The sequence below is a fragment of the Mercenaria mercenaria genome, chromosome 8, assembly GCF_021730395.1.
Source record: "Mercenaria mercenaria strain notata chromosome 8, MADL_Memer_1, whole genome shotgun sequence".
In the NCBI taxonomy this organism is placed as follows: Eukaryota; Metazoa; Mollusca; class Bivalvia; order Venerida; family Veneridae; genus Mercenaria; species Mercenaria mercenaria.
The window spans coordinates 46,927,767-46,944,541 of NC_069368.1; the positions used below are offsets into that span (position 1 = coordinate 46,927,767).

The window sequence follows — 16,775 nt, forward strand, 5'->3', positions numbered from 1 at the left end:
ATTGAGAGAGAAACTAACCTGTTTGTCCCAAACATAATTCAACTTTCTCCGAATAACAAGCTCTTCTACCTTGAAAATGGACGTCATTGAAATTTTACAATCTCGCAACCGATTTACTTTTATTTCCTTCCTTTTCTCTTTAATTACACAACTACTATAAAACTCTATTAGCAAAAATCAAAAGGGTTCATTTTCACAATTTTTCTTAAAACAGAACTGATCGCAAACAAAATTAAGAACTTAAATTCATGTATTCATTTATGTCGTCATTTAATGCCAAAGTTGAGTCTATTCAACATCCATTTACATGGTAAATTAAAAACTTGTTTATGCACTTAAATCCTCTTCAAATATTTTTTCGCATCTATATACTATATTTGGGATTTTGCCTTTATTTACCGAATTCCTCATTAGCTAATGAAACGATAAAGCAAGCATCCTCGCAGTTCTGTTAGATAACGAGGATACAGGGTGACAGTTTACTTCCCGCCTAATGGACACGGCAGTAAACAATGGATACTGAATTGCTTTTAAGTGTAAGCTTTCTTCAACACACAGCAATCTTATTATAAACAAGCATATAATGATAACAAGGCATCATTGACTTACATTCTTCCAGCAGTATTTAAGCACAGCAACCAGGTATTCATTTGTTTGGTGACACTTTTCATTTCAGGTTTCTTAGGCCTAAAAAAAAAGTGTTTGTTTCCGGTATCCAGACCTACCGTAAATTTTTTGGCCGACCCTAAATGTTTTTATGGCCTTGTTGAATTTTTTTTTTTTCAACTTTTAAAACAAAAAGTTGCAAAACTGCACTTTTTATGCTTTAAACATGGTCAGCGATGTTAGAAATCAACTTACCGATGCTCTAAAGGCATAACCCCCTTATTTGTATTAATTTTTTGACACAAAAATATTTTCCGAAGTCCCATTTAATAAAAAACAGTATAAAAAATAAAATAGAAAAATACCGATCTACCTACCCTAATTTTTTTTTAGCATGTTATCGGAAACAAACATTTTTTTTGTTAGGCCTTAGTGAAACAGGATAACATAAAAAGAATGTTGTTTTTTTTGCTCATTACCTTGATGTCTTTGCAAACTAAGAATTCCAAAAACATATATAGGCAATTATAAGCATTTGTAACTACAGTACAGGTTATTTCATAGCTTTTAAGATGTAACTGAAAATGGTATCGCTACATAGGTGGACATTTTAATAAAAACCCGTCAAAAGAAAGCAATTGCTTTAGTGTTGTGAACAACAGTCAGTGGATTTGTGTTATTTCCAATCAAAATCTTTTAAAGTAAACAGATTTTTATCAAATCATTGCTTCAAAATTGAAAACAAAATAATTTGACCATGTACAACTAGAATAATTTTTTTCTGTAACGAAATTTAATTGTTCTGTGGAAAGGAATACACTAAAAAATCTTACAATGAAGGTCTGTAATCCTTACTCTTATTGCAAAAACATCTGATATTACACTCCTTTATCAGCATTGACTAGATATGAAAATGTATTGTAATATTTGACCGATGTGTGGGAGAGTAATCTGATATCAGTAACTGTTGTCTTTTATCCTAACCTTACATGGCATTAACTTTTCTTTCAAGCACTGCATGAATGTTCCAGAAATTCAAGTCAAATCTCTTTGTAGTTGAGGTATGCGTGAAATAGAAAGGACTTATTAAATCATAAAAAATGACTGATCTAAGTAAAGTACCAGAAACTGTGGTTAAAATAAAGTTCAATATAAGCAAGCAAATTCGGTGAATTTATATCCCTGACTGAATAGGTTGTTTTTGTGAATGAGGGATTCTATTTTGAAAGATATTCAATTTTTAGATTAAAGGACTGTTCCATGGTTTGCTGGTTCCTAATTTTTACCAGATCAAGGGGAACAACTCTGCCCTTTAGTGATCTATATTTGTATTAAGTTTCATGAAGATCCATCAATGGGTTACTTTGTTTTGTGGAAATTTATAAATTCTAAAACAATCAAAGGGCAGTAACTATCTAGTAACTAAAGAGATCCTGATGAAAGATCTACTTGCTCTACCACCCTACTGTGATCTATAAATTTTGTTTCAATTTGTTGAAGATCCATCAATGGATTACTTTGTTAATTTTAAAGGCACTGACCTCCAGATTTGGCTAAAAAAATATCTTTCTTTCAAAGAAACTAATTATTAGCACAATCAATAATCATAACATCTAAGAAATAATAGCCAGTAGGCAAATTAATTTTGCTTTTGTCAAGATTATCAAAAATTAACAGGTATGTGAAGCCATCAACATGATATCAGTGCCGCGACTATACTCGTCAATCGCCGAAGTTTAGTCATATTATGAACATTAGAATATGAGTTTTTGTTTCTAAAATATTTTAAAAATTCCAAATCAGGAAAAAAAAGATGACTGCGTCAGGAATCAAACCCCGGACCTCCGCGGCAATAAAGACATTTTCCCGTTGTCGTAACCAATAGTGCTATAGCGGAATCAGTAAATTATGACCTCAAAATAAAGATAATCAAGACAGTTTACCTGGTGTAAAGCGTTACAAACGCTTTTCGATTTTCATCGTAAAAAGTAGTAAAAACAGCAAATTCTCATGGGTTTCCGTAACATACAGTTTGTCAGTAATTAAGTTTTAAAGCCTTCTTAAGAAATATAGCATTTATTTCCAGATATCTATTAAATAAACTATATTCCTTTTGGTTGTCAAATGATCTGGAGGCCAGTCCCTTTAACACACTGAACAGAAGATATAATGCACCATTTGCTATTTTACAAATTTCTTTAACCCTTACCCTGCTATATTTCTATAATGGACTGGTCCATCTTTCAATTTGGACAGTACCATTTATTTTTTAAAGGGGTTTGCACTGAAAATTTACTGACTGAATAGCGAACAGTGCAGACCATGATCAGACTGCACGGATGTGCAGGCTGATCTTGGTCTGCACTGGTCGCAAAGGCAGAATCATCTGCCGCCAGCAGGCTAAGGGTTAAAAGTACTACGAGTACATTTTTGAGATTAAGAAGTCACTTTGATCAATGTTACCAATAACATACTATGAATCACATGATGATGTAATTTGGGGCGTGGTAACAGAATGATTACAATTTAATTGTAATCATTTTATTACCACACCCCCATTTTTAAGTCATAAAAATACATTTATTAAAGATGTGTTTTAAGAAAAGAAGAAAATACCATTTACAAGAACATAGAGATATAAACAGTGATTTTTTGCTTGAAAATGGTTAACGTTTAGCATACAAATATTAAATGCCCTTTTACAATGGGCAAAACAACACTACATTAATTTTGTATTTTGTTGTCATTTTCTTCTCTCCAAAATGTTTTTTTTTTGCCGATTTTGTAAATTCTAGACATTTTGGTGACTTTAAATAAATAGTCTGAAGCCATCTGAGTCAATTTATACGACGGCAAAGTATAAGTTTACTGAAAGTGTGAAAAGTTATCAACAAGATATTGTTCTAAGCATAATACATGTATGCTCAAAATTTCAAAAGAGTATTTTCATTATTTTTCAATATATAAAAAAATAACAAATGGTGGGTTAGCAGTTTTGTCCAGTATATAATTATATCCATTATAGCTTTTCAGGCTTTAAATTAATACAAAATGTAATGCATCATCATTTGAGCCGTGCCATGGAAAAACCAACATAGTGGGTGTGCGACCAGCATGGATCCAGACCAGCCTGCGCATCCGCGCAGTCTGGTCAGGCTCCATGCTGTTCGCTTTTAAAGCCTATTGGAATTGGAGAAACTGTTAGCGAATAGCATGGATCCTGACCAGACTGCGCGGATGCGCAGGCTGGTCTGGATCCATGCTGGTCGCACACCCACTATGTTGGTTTTCCCATGGCATGGCTCATTTTATCAAAATGAAAGCGTTATAAACATAGAAAGCTTTGTACAACTGCCCACTGCAAATGCAATTCCATACCTCAGTTACACCACGCTGACTTAGAACCTCTTTTTATGGATAACTTGTATCGCACAAAACATTGTTTCAGGGAGCAGAACCACTTCAGAATCAGTCTACAAGAATGCTTTAAGTAAATGTTCAATACAGCTTGTTTACATATTAAAGATCTGACACACAAGTTCAGTAAACCTAGTAATGAAAGATGCATTTTTACAGTTTAGAGTTCTTGCTCCTTTTTTACACATATATTTGAATTAAAATCATTAACAGAAACATTAAACATATCATCGAAAACATTTTAGTTGAGGAAGTCATCAATGAACATTAACAGAAAAAGGTTTAGCCTCTTAGTGAAAAGATATCTAAGCATTAGTGCGTACTTAACAATGAAGCAATACTGAGGTAAAACTGTGGGAAACAAGAGCTCGTAGAACATGAAATGCCCCCCTTGATTAATTCAGTAACTGCACAGGGAACAGAAATTATTAGGTCACTGTGCACTGTGACCTTGACCTTTGACCCATGTGATCTCAAAATCAATAGGGGTCATCTGCTGGTCAGGATCAACCTCCCTATCAAGTTTCGTGATCCTAGGCCTAAGCGTTCTCAAGTTATCATCCGGAAACGGTTTAACTGTTCTGGGTCACTGTGACCTTGACCTTTGACCTACTGACCTCAAAATCAATAGGGGTCATCTGCAGGTCATGACCAACCATCCTATCAAGTTTCATTATCCTAGGCCCAAGCGCTCTTGAGTTATCATCCAGAAACCATTTAACTGTTCCGGGTCACTTTGACCTACTGACCTCATAATCAATACGGGCCATCTGCTGGTCATGATCAACCTCCCTATTAAACTTTCATTATCCTAGGCCCAAACATTCTTGAGTCATCATCAGGAAAGTGTTTAACAGTTCTGGGTCAGTGACCTTGACCTTTGACCTACTGACCTCAAAATCAATAGGGGTCATCTGCTGGTCATGATCAACCTCCCTTTCAACTTTCATGATCCTAGGCCCAAGCGTTATTGAGTTATCATCTGGAAACCAATTGGTCTTCATACCAACCGACAGACAGACATCTGCAAAACATTATACCCCTCCTTCTTGGAAGAGAGGCATAAAAATATCTAACAAAAAATCTTAATACAGCAAAATTTTGAAACAGACCTGTATAACTCCACAGAATAAAGTGGATACTTGTAGGGATATGACATTTCTACACATTAAACAAAATACAGCCTTTTACATAATAATATGACAAATCCATAATGTGTTCTCCCATTTTCACTTTAGAAAATTACTCAGATGTGCAACATATATAATTGAGAATCATAGTAACAGATGTTATCAAAGGTTCTTCTCAACTGAAAACATTGAAACTCCTACTTTTCATAACAAGCTGCTAAATTAACAAAATTCTGCAGGAGTCTAAAGCTCCTCAGCTGTGTATATGGAAATGCACTCAGCTACTCCTTGCAGCAGACCCCAACAAAAGGAATGGCATTCAAGCTGCCCAGCTGTTTAGGCGTAAAACAAAGAATTGTTTGTTTCCGGTATCCCGACCTACCCTAAATTTTTGGCCAGACCCTAAATGTTTTTATGGCCTTGGAGAATATTTGTTTCAACTTTTTAACAAAAAGTTGCAAAACTTCACTTTTTATGCTTTAAACATGGTCAGTGATGTTAAAAATCAATTTACTGATGCTCTAAAGGCATAACCCCCTTATTTGTATTCATTTTTTGACATAAAAATTATTTCTGAAAAGTCTCTTAATGAAAAAAATTCAAAAAAAAAAAAAAAATTTTTTCCGACCTACCTACCCTAATTTTTTTTAGCATGTTACTGGAAACAAAAGATTTTTTTTTAGGCCTTAGGTTCCTTGCAGCAGGTCTGAAGGACCAGAAGGACATTCAATCTCCACAGCTTCTGCGACTCCTTGAAGTAGGCACAAACAGGAAGCATTGAAGCTCATCAGTTGCTTACTTTCTGGTACAAGATGAGCATTCAAGCAAGTCAGCTGCTAAGAACAGCAGCAGGTCTCAAAGGATTCAGCAGGTTTCAAAGACAGAATGGCACTGAAGCTCATCAACTGCTTAGAAAGGAAAGCTCCATTATCGGGCCTTTAAAAGTATTTAAGAAATCAATAAACAGGAATAAAAGGTGTGGCGCAAAATTAGTTGGGTTAGTGTAGGTATCATTATAATAATTGTCAAATCAGTCGACAGGCATTACTGATAGAAGGTCTTTTGTGCGATAAATTTTCTTAAATTTCATAGAAGCGAGGCCAGATATAAATATATAATAATACTTACATATATAGTGTATATTGATATAAGTTTTCTGATCCTATTTGTTTTTTTGTTTTTTTTTGGGGGGGGGGGGGGCGGGTTTAACGCCGTTTTTCAACAGTATTTCAGTCATGTAACAGCGGGCAGTTAACCTAACCAGTGTTCCTGGATTCTTTACCAGTACAAACCTGTTCTCCGCAAATAACTGCCAACTTCCCCACATGAATCAGAGGTGAAGGACTAATGATTTCAGACACAATGTTGTTTATCAAATAGTCACAGAGAACATATGTCCCGCCCGAGGATTGAACTCGCGACCCCGAGATCCGCAGACCAACACTCTTACCTACTGAGCTAAGTGGGCGGGTTTTCTGATCCTATTTAGATTTTCTACTAAATTTCATACATGTGGTTTTTCATACACATATTCAAACAGCTGTTTAATACTAAATATTTATTCTATATCTAAATAATATATTTTACAAATTCATACCACTGTTGTGATAATTTAAATTAAAGATCAGTTACACAGTGCATTCTTTGAAACTGTCATTAGTGTTGTTTTCTTTTTCCTATTCATTGTTTAATCAAGAAAATTAATGCTTTATTTCTGGATGAGTGTAGCAATGGAAAAAATAATATAAATCACTCTCAACACCTCCTTTCTGAAGAAATCCATGCCACAGCAGTTTTTCAAAAATTTATATAAATACCAATGCTTGGTAAACTGTTTCCAGCCAAGAGCCTTATGGTCGATTTAAATCCGATCATGCATAGCTCCACTAAGGCCATGAGTGTGATCGGGGTTCGAAGGAAAGGTTGTCCCTCGTGAGGGCGATGATCCCTAAAAGCCGGAAATGCCCTCACATGGAAAATTTAGATTTTTAACACAAAATAGATATGGTTTTGAATAGTCTCCCTCCATGTTTACTTTTTGTGACATTTATTCATGCGATAGAAATAACACGTTGCATCGGTGAATGTAAAAGCTGTATTATATGGTATGAAAACACTGTGTCAACGTCGCCTCGCATGTTTGATTCAATAATTTTCTACGAAAAAACAATTGATTGCTTTATTGCTTTAAAATGGGTGTGACCCTGAATAGTAGGCGTGTGAGTGTGATCTAAGGCCGAAATGCGTGTGACACACGCGCAATGCCTGTGTCTTGACAGGTATGGATCATATAATGATATGTCATTTTTCACAATGACTCAATAACATCTGCTGTTTTGGCGCTCGGAGAGCTCTTCCGCCAATTTGACAAATTGCAGATTTAATTATAGGACAATAATGACAACATGCATTAATTCACTCCATAGTCACACTTAAAACATGAAAATAAAACATCTAGGAAAATGAACATCATGGTAAAACAGAATGGCCACACCCATCCTCAAATTGCTCTAAAATATCTTATGAAGAATATACTTACTCAAATAAGCTTCAACATTTTTGTCAAAAAATAAAAAAATAAAAAAAAATATTTCTCAAATACTTCCAGTATAACACAATACACTGCAACAATTCCTTTATGAAGGTAAAATGCTCAATGAAGTTTGAATAAAAACAATAAAATAGTTTGTGACAATATTCTAGAGATTGTTTCCGTTGGTTGCCATGGTAACAATATGATCGGAGATCAGGTAGTGTAGCATTTCAGTTTTAATGTAGAGTAACAGTAAGCCCTATAGACCAACATTTGCCAATAAAATATCAGTTTTTGATCCCACATCGCATCTATGTTGCATCATCATTTAACAAACCAACACATTAAGTAAACACCCTACCCACACGTGCTATATTATAATATGGAGATGTGATATCTAAATATATCTTAATGAGTGGGAAGGGCATAACGTCACAAATTGTGGTCACAAATTGTGGTCACAAATTGCCACTTAATTGTTTACATAATAAAATACAATATCATATAAACAACTGCAAGTGGCTGATGTGTTTGAATCCAGGCATGTAGGCTGAAGTGTTTTTACTTACTGAATGGAAAAAAAAATTCATTCTCAAAGTCACTGTTGCCTTGACCTTCGACATGTAACCCTAAAGATGTTTAGAAATGTCATCATATGAAGTTAGAAGGCAGTAGGCCTAAGAGTTTTACAGTGAAAACTGTTTGTGTCTATAGGTCACTGTGACCTTGACGTTTGACACCCCCCACTCCCTCAAAAAAAAACAAAAAAAACAAGAGGGCCATGATGGCCCTATATCACTCACCTGAGTAGAGTTGCTTGCTTGAACAAATTTCTTAGCTAAAGCTTTAAGATCTAGGCCTTCTGGTTTATTTTCAGCAAATTTATGAAGACTTCCCTATGCACGATCAAGTAACCCTGAGCTAGGTCAATTTGACCCTTGGGGTTCAAGATTTGAACAAATTTTGTAGAGGTCCACTAGGCAATGCTACATGTCAGATATGTAATCTCTAGGCCTTCTGGGGTATTTTTTTAAGAAAATTTTGAAGATTTTTCTATGTACAATCAAGTAACCCCATGGGGCGGAGCCAATTTGATCCCGGGGGTCATAATTTGAATAAATTTTGTAGAAGTCTATTAGGCAATGCTACATGTAAAATATCTAAGATCTAGGCCTTCTGGTTTATTTTTAGAAAATTTTTGAAGATTTTCATATGTAAAATCAAGTGACCCCTGGGACGGGGTCATGATTTGAACAAATGTTTTAGAGGCCACTAGGCATGCTATTGTGAATATCTAGCTAGCCTTGGTTTATTTTAGAAATTTTGAAGATTTTCATATGTAAAATCAAGTGACCCCGCGGCAGGGCCAATTTTGACCCCGAGGGTCATGATTTAAACAACTTTAGTAGAGGTCCACTAGGCAATGCTACAAGTCAAATATCTAAGCTCCTGGGCTTATGCTTTTTGAGAAGAAGATTTTTTAAGATTTTCCTATGTAAAATCAAGTAACCCCTGAGGGTGGGTCAATTTTGACCCTGGGGTCATGATTTGAACATACTTGGTAGAGGTCCATTAGGCAATGCTTCACACCATAAATCTAAGCTCTAGGTCTTCTGGTTTTTGAGAAGAAGATTTTTTAAGATTTTCCTATGTAAAATCAAGTGTTCCCTGGGGCGGGGTCAATTTTGACCTCGGGGGTCATGATTTAAACAAATTTTGTAGAGGTTCACTAGGCAATGCTACATGTCAAATGTCTAAGCTCTAGGCCTTCTGGTTTATTTTAAGAAATTTTTTGAAGATTTTCATATGTAAAATCAAGTGACCCCTGGGGCGGGGTCAATTTTGACCCCGGGGTCATGATTTGAACAAACTTGGTAGAGGTCCACTAGGCAATGCTTCACATAAATTTCTAAGCTCTAGGGCTTCTGGTTCTTGAGAAGAAGATTTTTAAAGTTTTTCCTTTCGGCTGCCATGGCAACCAGTTCTCCATGGAATTCAATTCTTTAAAAAATTTTGAAAGGGGGCCACCCAAGGATCATTCCTGTGAAGTTTGGTGTAATTCTGCCCAGTGGTTTTCAAGAAGAAGATTTTCTTACAAATTGTTGACGCACGATGGACGACGGACGACAGACCACGGACATCAAGCGGTCACAATAGCTCACCTTGTCACTTTGTGACAGGTGAGCTAAAAAGGTAATCTACTGACCAAAGGCAATCATCTGATGAAGTTTGACTATTACAGTCCAAAGAATACTTGAGTTATTGAGCAGAAAAAGTTTTCAGTCTCAAGGCCATTGTGACCTTTACACTTGACTTACTAACCCTTAAAACAACTTTGGTCATCTACTGACCACAGGTAATAATCCTATGAAGTTTACTGCAGGCCACAGTGTTCTTTGAATATTAACGAGAGCTGTCGGAGGACAGCAACGCTCGACTATTCAACAGCCTTGTCAATTGAATGAATACAAAAGTCGAAAAAGGGGCATGATTTTGTAAAAATGGGAAAAGAGTTATGGAACATTCACAGTGCTTATCAGCTCATGACAGTGAACAAGTATGTGAAGTTTCAATCCTTTCCCATTACTAAGTGTGTGAAGTTTCAATCCATTCCCACAAGTGGTTACTGAGATACCAGCTTACATACAAAACCTTAACCAAGAATTTCTAAGACGAAAAAGGGGCATAATTTTGTAAAAAAGCAAAACAGAGTTATGGAACCTGTGCAGTGTAGGTCAGTTTATGACAGTGAATAAGTGTGTGAAGTTTCAATCCATTCCCACAAGTTGTTACTGAGATACCAGCTTACATACAAAACCTTAACCAAATCGGGACGCGGACACCGACGCAGACGCCGATGCATTGGTGAGTCCAATAGCTCTACTATTCTTTGAATAGTCGAGCTAAAAAAACTATTTTCAGTGTCAAGGTCACTGCGACCATGACCTTTAAATTGCCCTTATGACCCTTCAACAAAAGGGGTCATCTACTGAGCACAGGAAATCATCCTATGAAGTATTAACATTGTACACCCTAGATTACTAAGCAGAAAAAGTTTTCCGTCTCAATGTCAACCTTTACAATGAACGTAAAAACAATAGGGGTCATCTTCTGACTACAGGCAATCATCCTACAAGGTTATAGGACTGTAGGTCCAGAGCATTCTTCCGTTACTGTGAAATCATTTAAATTCGCTGGCATTAAATTTCGCGCAAACGTGAAAAAGGACTGTTTCGTACGAAAGACCCGTGGTGACATTTCAACTTCAATATTTCACGATTTCTGCTTCCTGATTTCACGATTTCCACTTCATGAATTCACGATTTCACGATTTCCACTTCATGAATTCACGATTTCACGAAAAAACTTCACGATTTCTTGATTTCACGATTTCTTGATTTCACGATTTCTTGATTTCACGATTTCCACTTCATGAATTCACGATTTCTGCTTCCTGAATTCATGATTTCTACTTCTTGAATTCACGATTTCACGATTTCCACTTCATGAATTCACGATTTCCACTTCACGATTTCCACTTCACGAATTCACGATTTCCACTTCACGAATTCACGATTTCAACTTCATGAATTCACGATTTCCACTTCATGAATTCACGATTTCACAATTTCAACTTCATGAATTCACTACTTCCACTTCACAAATTCACGATTTCAACTTCATGAATTCACTATTTCCACTTCAGGAATTCACGATTTCAACTTCATGAATTCACTATTTCCACTTCACGAATTCATGATTTCCACTTCATGAATTCACGATTTCCACTTCACGAATTCACGATTTCCACTTCACGAATTCACGATTTCCACTTCACGAATTCACGATTTCAACTTCATGAATTCATGATTTCACCATCGTGAAATCGTGAAGTGGAAATCGAGAATTCGTGAATTCATGAAGTGGAAATCGTGAAATTGTTAATTCATGAAGTGGAAATCGTGAAATCATGAAACAGAAATCATGAAATAATGAAGTTGAAATGTCACCACGGGTCTTTCGTAGTTTCGTGCAGGCCTTAATTTGCGCATTTGCAATTTATAAATGAAAAATAAAATTAAAAAATAATAATAGCGCGGTCTTAAATTCGCGCATCGGTCCTAGCGCGAAATACGCGAAAATTTGTCCTACGTGAATAAAAATTATTTGAATGGGAACTATTTTCTGTCTCAAGGTCATCATGACTAAGGTCAAGACCTTGACCAGCTGAACCCAAAAAGAACAAAGGACCAGAAGTAAATCATCCTGTGAAGTTTGACCACTATAGGCCTAAGCATTGTCTAGTTCTTGGTCGGAAACCAAATGATCTATTGATCAACTAAAAGTCAGACTGATCACAACAATATATCCCATCTTCAAGTCCATTTTAGAAATTTAGCAGGGTAAAGGTAAAGGAAATATTACTACACACAAGAACAATGTAAAGCTAATAACCTTTTTATCACTATAAGATTCTTTCACTGGATATACAGCTCGAGGGTAACTGTTAAGGAGGAAACGAGGCTCTTGATGCTCAAGCTAATGGTGTTTTACTGCTGTTGAGCTTAAAAGTGGTTGAAAAGTGTGTTTGACTGACCTTTCCTAGTGTAAGGAAATATTTCTGTAATTTACCTGAAGATCTATATCATTATTTGGTCCAGTACGATACAGTCCGATGTCGTCTACACTGATCAGCGCCATCTTTTCTATCCAAACTCACAACACTGCTCTGCTGACAAGTGATTGTAACATTTTTCAGTCTGCAATAGACATTGACAAATCTTGTGATAAAAAGGTTTTGAGCAAGTAAATAATAATTTCTGAAGTTACTTGAAAAACTTTGCTAGAGGATCATCCGTGAAAAACCCTGGCCATTTTACATCAACTTCCACCAAATGGTTTCAGAGGAGATGTAGTCTGAAGTAAAGTGTTGGCAGGAGGACAATAGATGGTGAGTCATAAAGTGCTAAGAGTAATCTAAAAAGCATAAATTTAAGGAGGTATGCTAGAATTTGGGGCGAAATTTTTCCTAATAATAGAATTTCTTCAAACTTTGGATACTGAAGGACAATCATCTAAGAAACAAAACTATGCAATAAAAATCATAGGTCATCGGTACTGAGAAAGAGTTATCTGCCCTTGAAAACGGCATTTCCCCATTTGACCTATGATTTTTTTTCTCTTCATATTTTTGTTTCTTAGATGTTTGTCCTTCGATATCCAAAGTTTGAAGAAATTCTATTTTTGGGAAAAATTTTGCCTATCTCATATACAGGGAATTTTAGCGTACGCCTTTAAAGCTAATCCCAAAGAGTTGCTATTTAACAAAAACAAGAGCTGCGAGAGAACCTTAACTTAGCTAATTCATTGATGAATAGTGAAAATTATTGGGGCATACCTTATAATGGAAAGATGGTAGGAAATTGATGAAACATGTGTAAATGCATTAATTTTCTAAAATCAAACTTGAAACTAGATGTGTGTCCATAGGACACTGGTGCCCCAACTTCCTGTCACTGTTTCATGACACCAGATGAAATATTTTTTTAAGATATATGCAAGCTAGACTTTTAAGCTATTTATATGTATTTTTAAGTCAAGGATCATAACTTTGGTCTGGATGAGTGAAATCCAAAAGAGAACACCAGGGGCACCACATAACATGCTATATAACAATCTTCTAATGTTCCATGAGTCTACAACAAATACTTCTTGAGATACATGTGACACAAACTTGTACGCCTTTTGTGCATTTTTTTACTAAATCAAGGGTTGTAACTCTGGACTGACAGACAGAAATCCCAAACAAAATCATAGGTGCACAACTTCACATTCTGAATAATACTCATAAGATGTTTCACAATTCTAGATAAAATACTTTTTTGAGACACATGCAACACAAACTTTTAGGACCTTTTCATGCATATTTTTACAATGTCAAGGGTCAGAACTCTTGACTGGTTGTTTCCCAAGATGCATTTTCACATGCTGAATAACAATCCAGTGAGGTCTGATGACTGTAGGTCAAAATCTTTTTGAGATATGCAAGACACAAATTTGAATGGATGGACAGATGTATGGACAAGGGCAAAGCTAAGTGCCCTATGAAAGATTTGGGGAAAGCACACAAAAATGGGCATAATTCATGTTATTCTTTTTGTCGGAGTTATTGATTGTGACAAAGGTGATGGCAGGGAACAAGTGTTTTCAGTCTGAATCAAATCCATAAGACAATAAACAATAATCTAGTGAAACAATGGAAAGAGCGTCACAACTTCAGTAAAAATAAAACCTAGATGACGAGGTTGAATACAAAAGTTCTCGATAAACCTCATGTAATTAAGCTAAATCTCCGGAGTACTGAGGCAGTCCTTGAGCAAATTAAACATTTGAGCCGCACCATGGGAAAACCAACATAGTGCCTTTGCAACCAGCATGGATCCAGACCAGCCTGCGCATCCGCGCAGTCTGGTCAGGATCCATACTGTTTGCTAACGGTTTCTCTAATTGCAATAGGCTTTTAAAGCGAACAGCATGGATCCTGACCAGACTGCGCGGATGCGCAGGCTGGTCTGGATCCATGCTGGTCACAAAACCACTATGTTGGTTTTCTCATGGTGCGGCTCATTTCTGTACATCTGACGTAAAATAAATAGGTTCAAAGTAAACAAATATAACGGCAGAAGTTTTCTTTATGAACTTAATTAATCATCTTGTTCTTATAATGAAACCTTTTTTCTGAGCTAATGTTTTAATTAAAGAAACTACGGGAAATAAATTCATACGGCTTACAAAGAAAACTATCAGAGTTGGCGAGAGAAGTTTCTTATAAATAGTATTTTAAAGTGATGATATGTCAAGATTATTTGCTAAATACGTGCTGATTGAACCTTTTTTGGAAGCAATCATTGACAGGTACTTTGTTAGCATGAAATATCTAGGTATTCAAGGTTAATTAATACATAAATTATGTTCCATCAATGAGTAAACACTTACTACAGTTCTTTGTCACAACAAAACATGAAAAATCTTCTGTCTTTACTTGGTTTACATGTATTCATAATTTTAAGGTGACTTTAAGAATTCTAACTGACCAATCAGAGAGCTGCATGTTTGAGTACCTGCCAGTTTCCACTTGCCAATATGAACCATTTTACAATGAACATATAGTGACTTTAGAAATGAATATCACACCATTTCAGAAATCAAATTCATTTTTTACCACACATGCCCGTGAGAATGCTACAAACTACAAAATTTCAAAGTTCTATTTAAATATTACATGCATTCAATACATTGGTGTTTGAACAACATTTGTTAGTATGAATTAAAAGAGCTTTTTAACTTACATCAATACTGTCTGAAGATTTCTCTATACAGCTGTAAACATGGGGTAAAACAGCTTTACAGCAATTATAGACACTGTCTGAAGGTTTCTGTAAACATTTGTTATTATGGAGCAAAGAGATTTTCTTTAGGTATAGACACTATCTGAAGGTTTCTGTAGACTTTTGTTATTAAGGAGAGAAGAGCTTTTCTACAAGTATAGATACTGTCTGAAGGTTTCTGTAGACATTTGTTATTATGGAGAGAAGAGCTTTTCTACATGTATAGATACTGTCAGAATGTTCTGTAAACATTTGTTATTTAGGAGCAAAGAGATTTTCTTTAAGTATAGATACTGTCTGAAGGTTTCTGTAGACTTTTGTTATTAAGGAGGGAAGAGCAGTACAGATACTGTACAAGTATAGATACTGTCTGAAGGTTTCTGTAGACTTTTGTTATTATGGAGAGAAGAGCTTTTCTACATGTATAGATACTGTCTTTAAGTATAGATACTGTCTGAAGGTTTCTGTAGACATTTGTTATTATGGAGTAAAGAGCTTTTCTACGTGTATAGAAATTGTTAGAATGTTTCTTTAAACATTTGTTATTATGGAGAGAAGAGCTTTTCTACAGGTATAGATACTGTCTTTAAGTATAGATACTGTCTGAAGGTTTCTGTAGACTTTTGTTATTATGGAGAGAAGAGCTTTTCTACATGTACAGATACTGTCTTTAAGTATAGATACTGTCTGAAGGTTTCTGTAGACATTTGTTATTATGGAGTAAAGAGCTTTTCTACATGTATAGAAACTGTCAGAAGGTTTCTTTAAACATTTGTTATTATGGAGCAAAGAGTTTTTCTTTAAGTATAGACACTGTTTTAAGGTTTCTGTAGACATTGGTTATTATGGAGTAAAGAGCTTTTCTTTAAGTATAGATACTGTCTGAGGGTTTCCGTAGATATTTGTTATTATGGAGATAACAGCTTTTCAACAATTATAGATACTGTCAGAATGTTTCTGTATACATTTGTTACTTATAATATGGAGTAAAGAGCTTTTTCTACAAGTATAGATACTGTCTGTTGGTTTCTGAAGACATTTGTTATCATGGAGTAAAGAGCTTTTCTACAGCATAGATACTGTCTGAAAGTCACGTAACAGATCTGGTATTATGGAGTAAAGAACTTTTCTACTTGTACAGTTACTTTTTGAAGCTTAAAATACATATTCGTGAAAACAGCTAGGGTAAGGAAAGAGATTTTCTTAAATGAACAATCTGTTTGAACTCAAAGTACTAATGATGGACTATGTTCAGCTCCAACTGCTCCTTGTGCATGGAATGCATCTAACTTAAATTCAGAAATCTTTCTACTCTAAAAAAGCTACAGTTACAGGCCCCTAAAAAATTTTAGTACGGGATTTTTATGAATGCTGATAAAAAGAAAAATTGCAGCTGAGTTTACAAAAACATGAGAAATACATGTACATCAGTAGAGAAAATTATTTTGTGATTTTTTAATTTGGCACGTAACTGTAGAAATTAAAATAAATTCTATATTATGATTACGGTGTTATTGCTCCTCCTCATTCTTTAAACAATTATGTAAATTTCCTCTCAAAAGTGATTCATTTTGAATATTTGCATTAATATCTGCCACAGGATTAGCATATCTAAACAAAGACACATTACTTTTATATTTTTATCACTTATGAGAAATATTACAAACAATTTGTGCATTTTAATATTCCCTATTATGGGAA

At 35.2% G+C, this 16,775-nt stretch overlaps 1 protein-coding gene across 2 annotated transcripts in view; it reads right to left on the reverse strand.

Moving 5' to 3' along the window:
* LOC123566418 (RGS domain-containing serine/threonine-protein kinase A-like) overlaps window positions 1-16,775 on the reverse strand; it is a 48,435-nt gene that overhangs the window by 19,038 nt on the left and 12,622 nt on the right. For both annotated transcript variants that reach the window (XM_045360470.2, XM_045360471.2), the window contains one exon: window positions 12,319-12,446. In XM_045360470.2, the coding sequence (XP_045216405.2) occupies window positions 12,319-12,387 (69 nt within the window). In that variant the 5' untranslated portion in view covers window positions 12,388-12,446. The remainder of the gene's footprint in view (window positions 1-12,318; window positions 12,447-16,775) is intronic.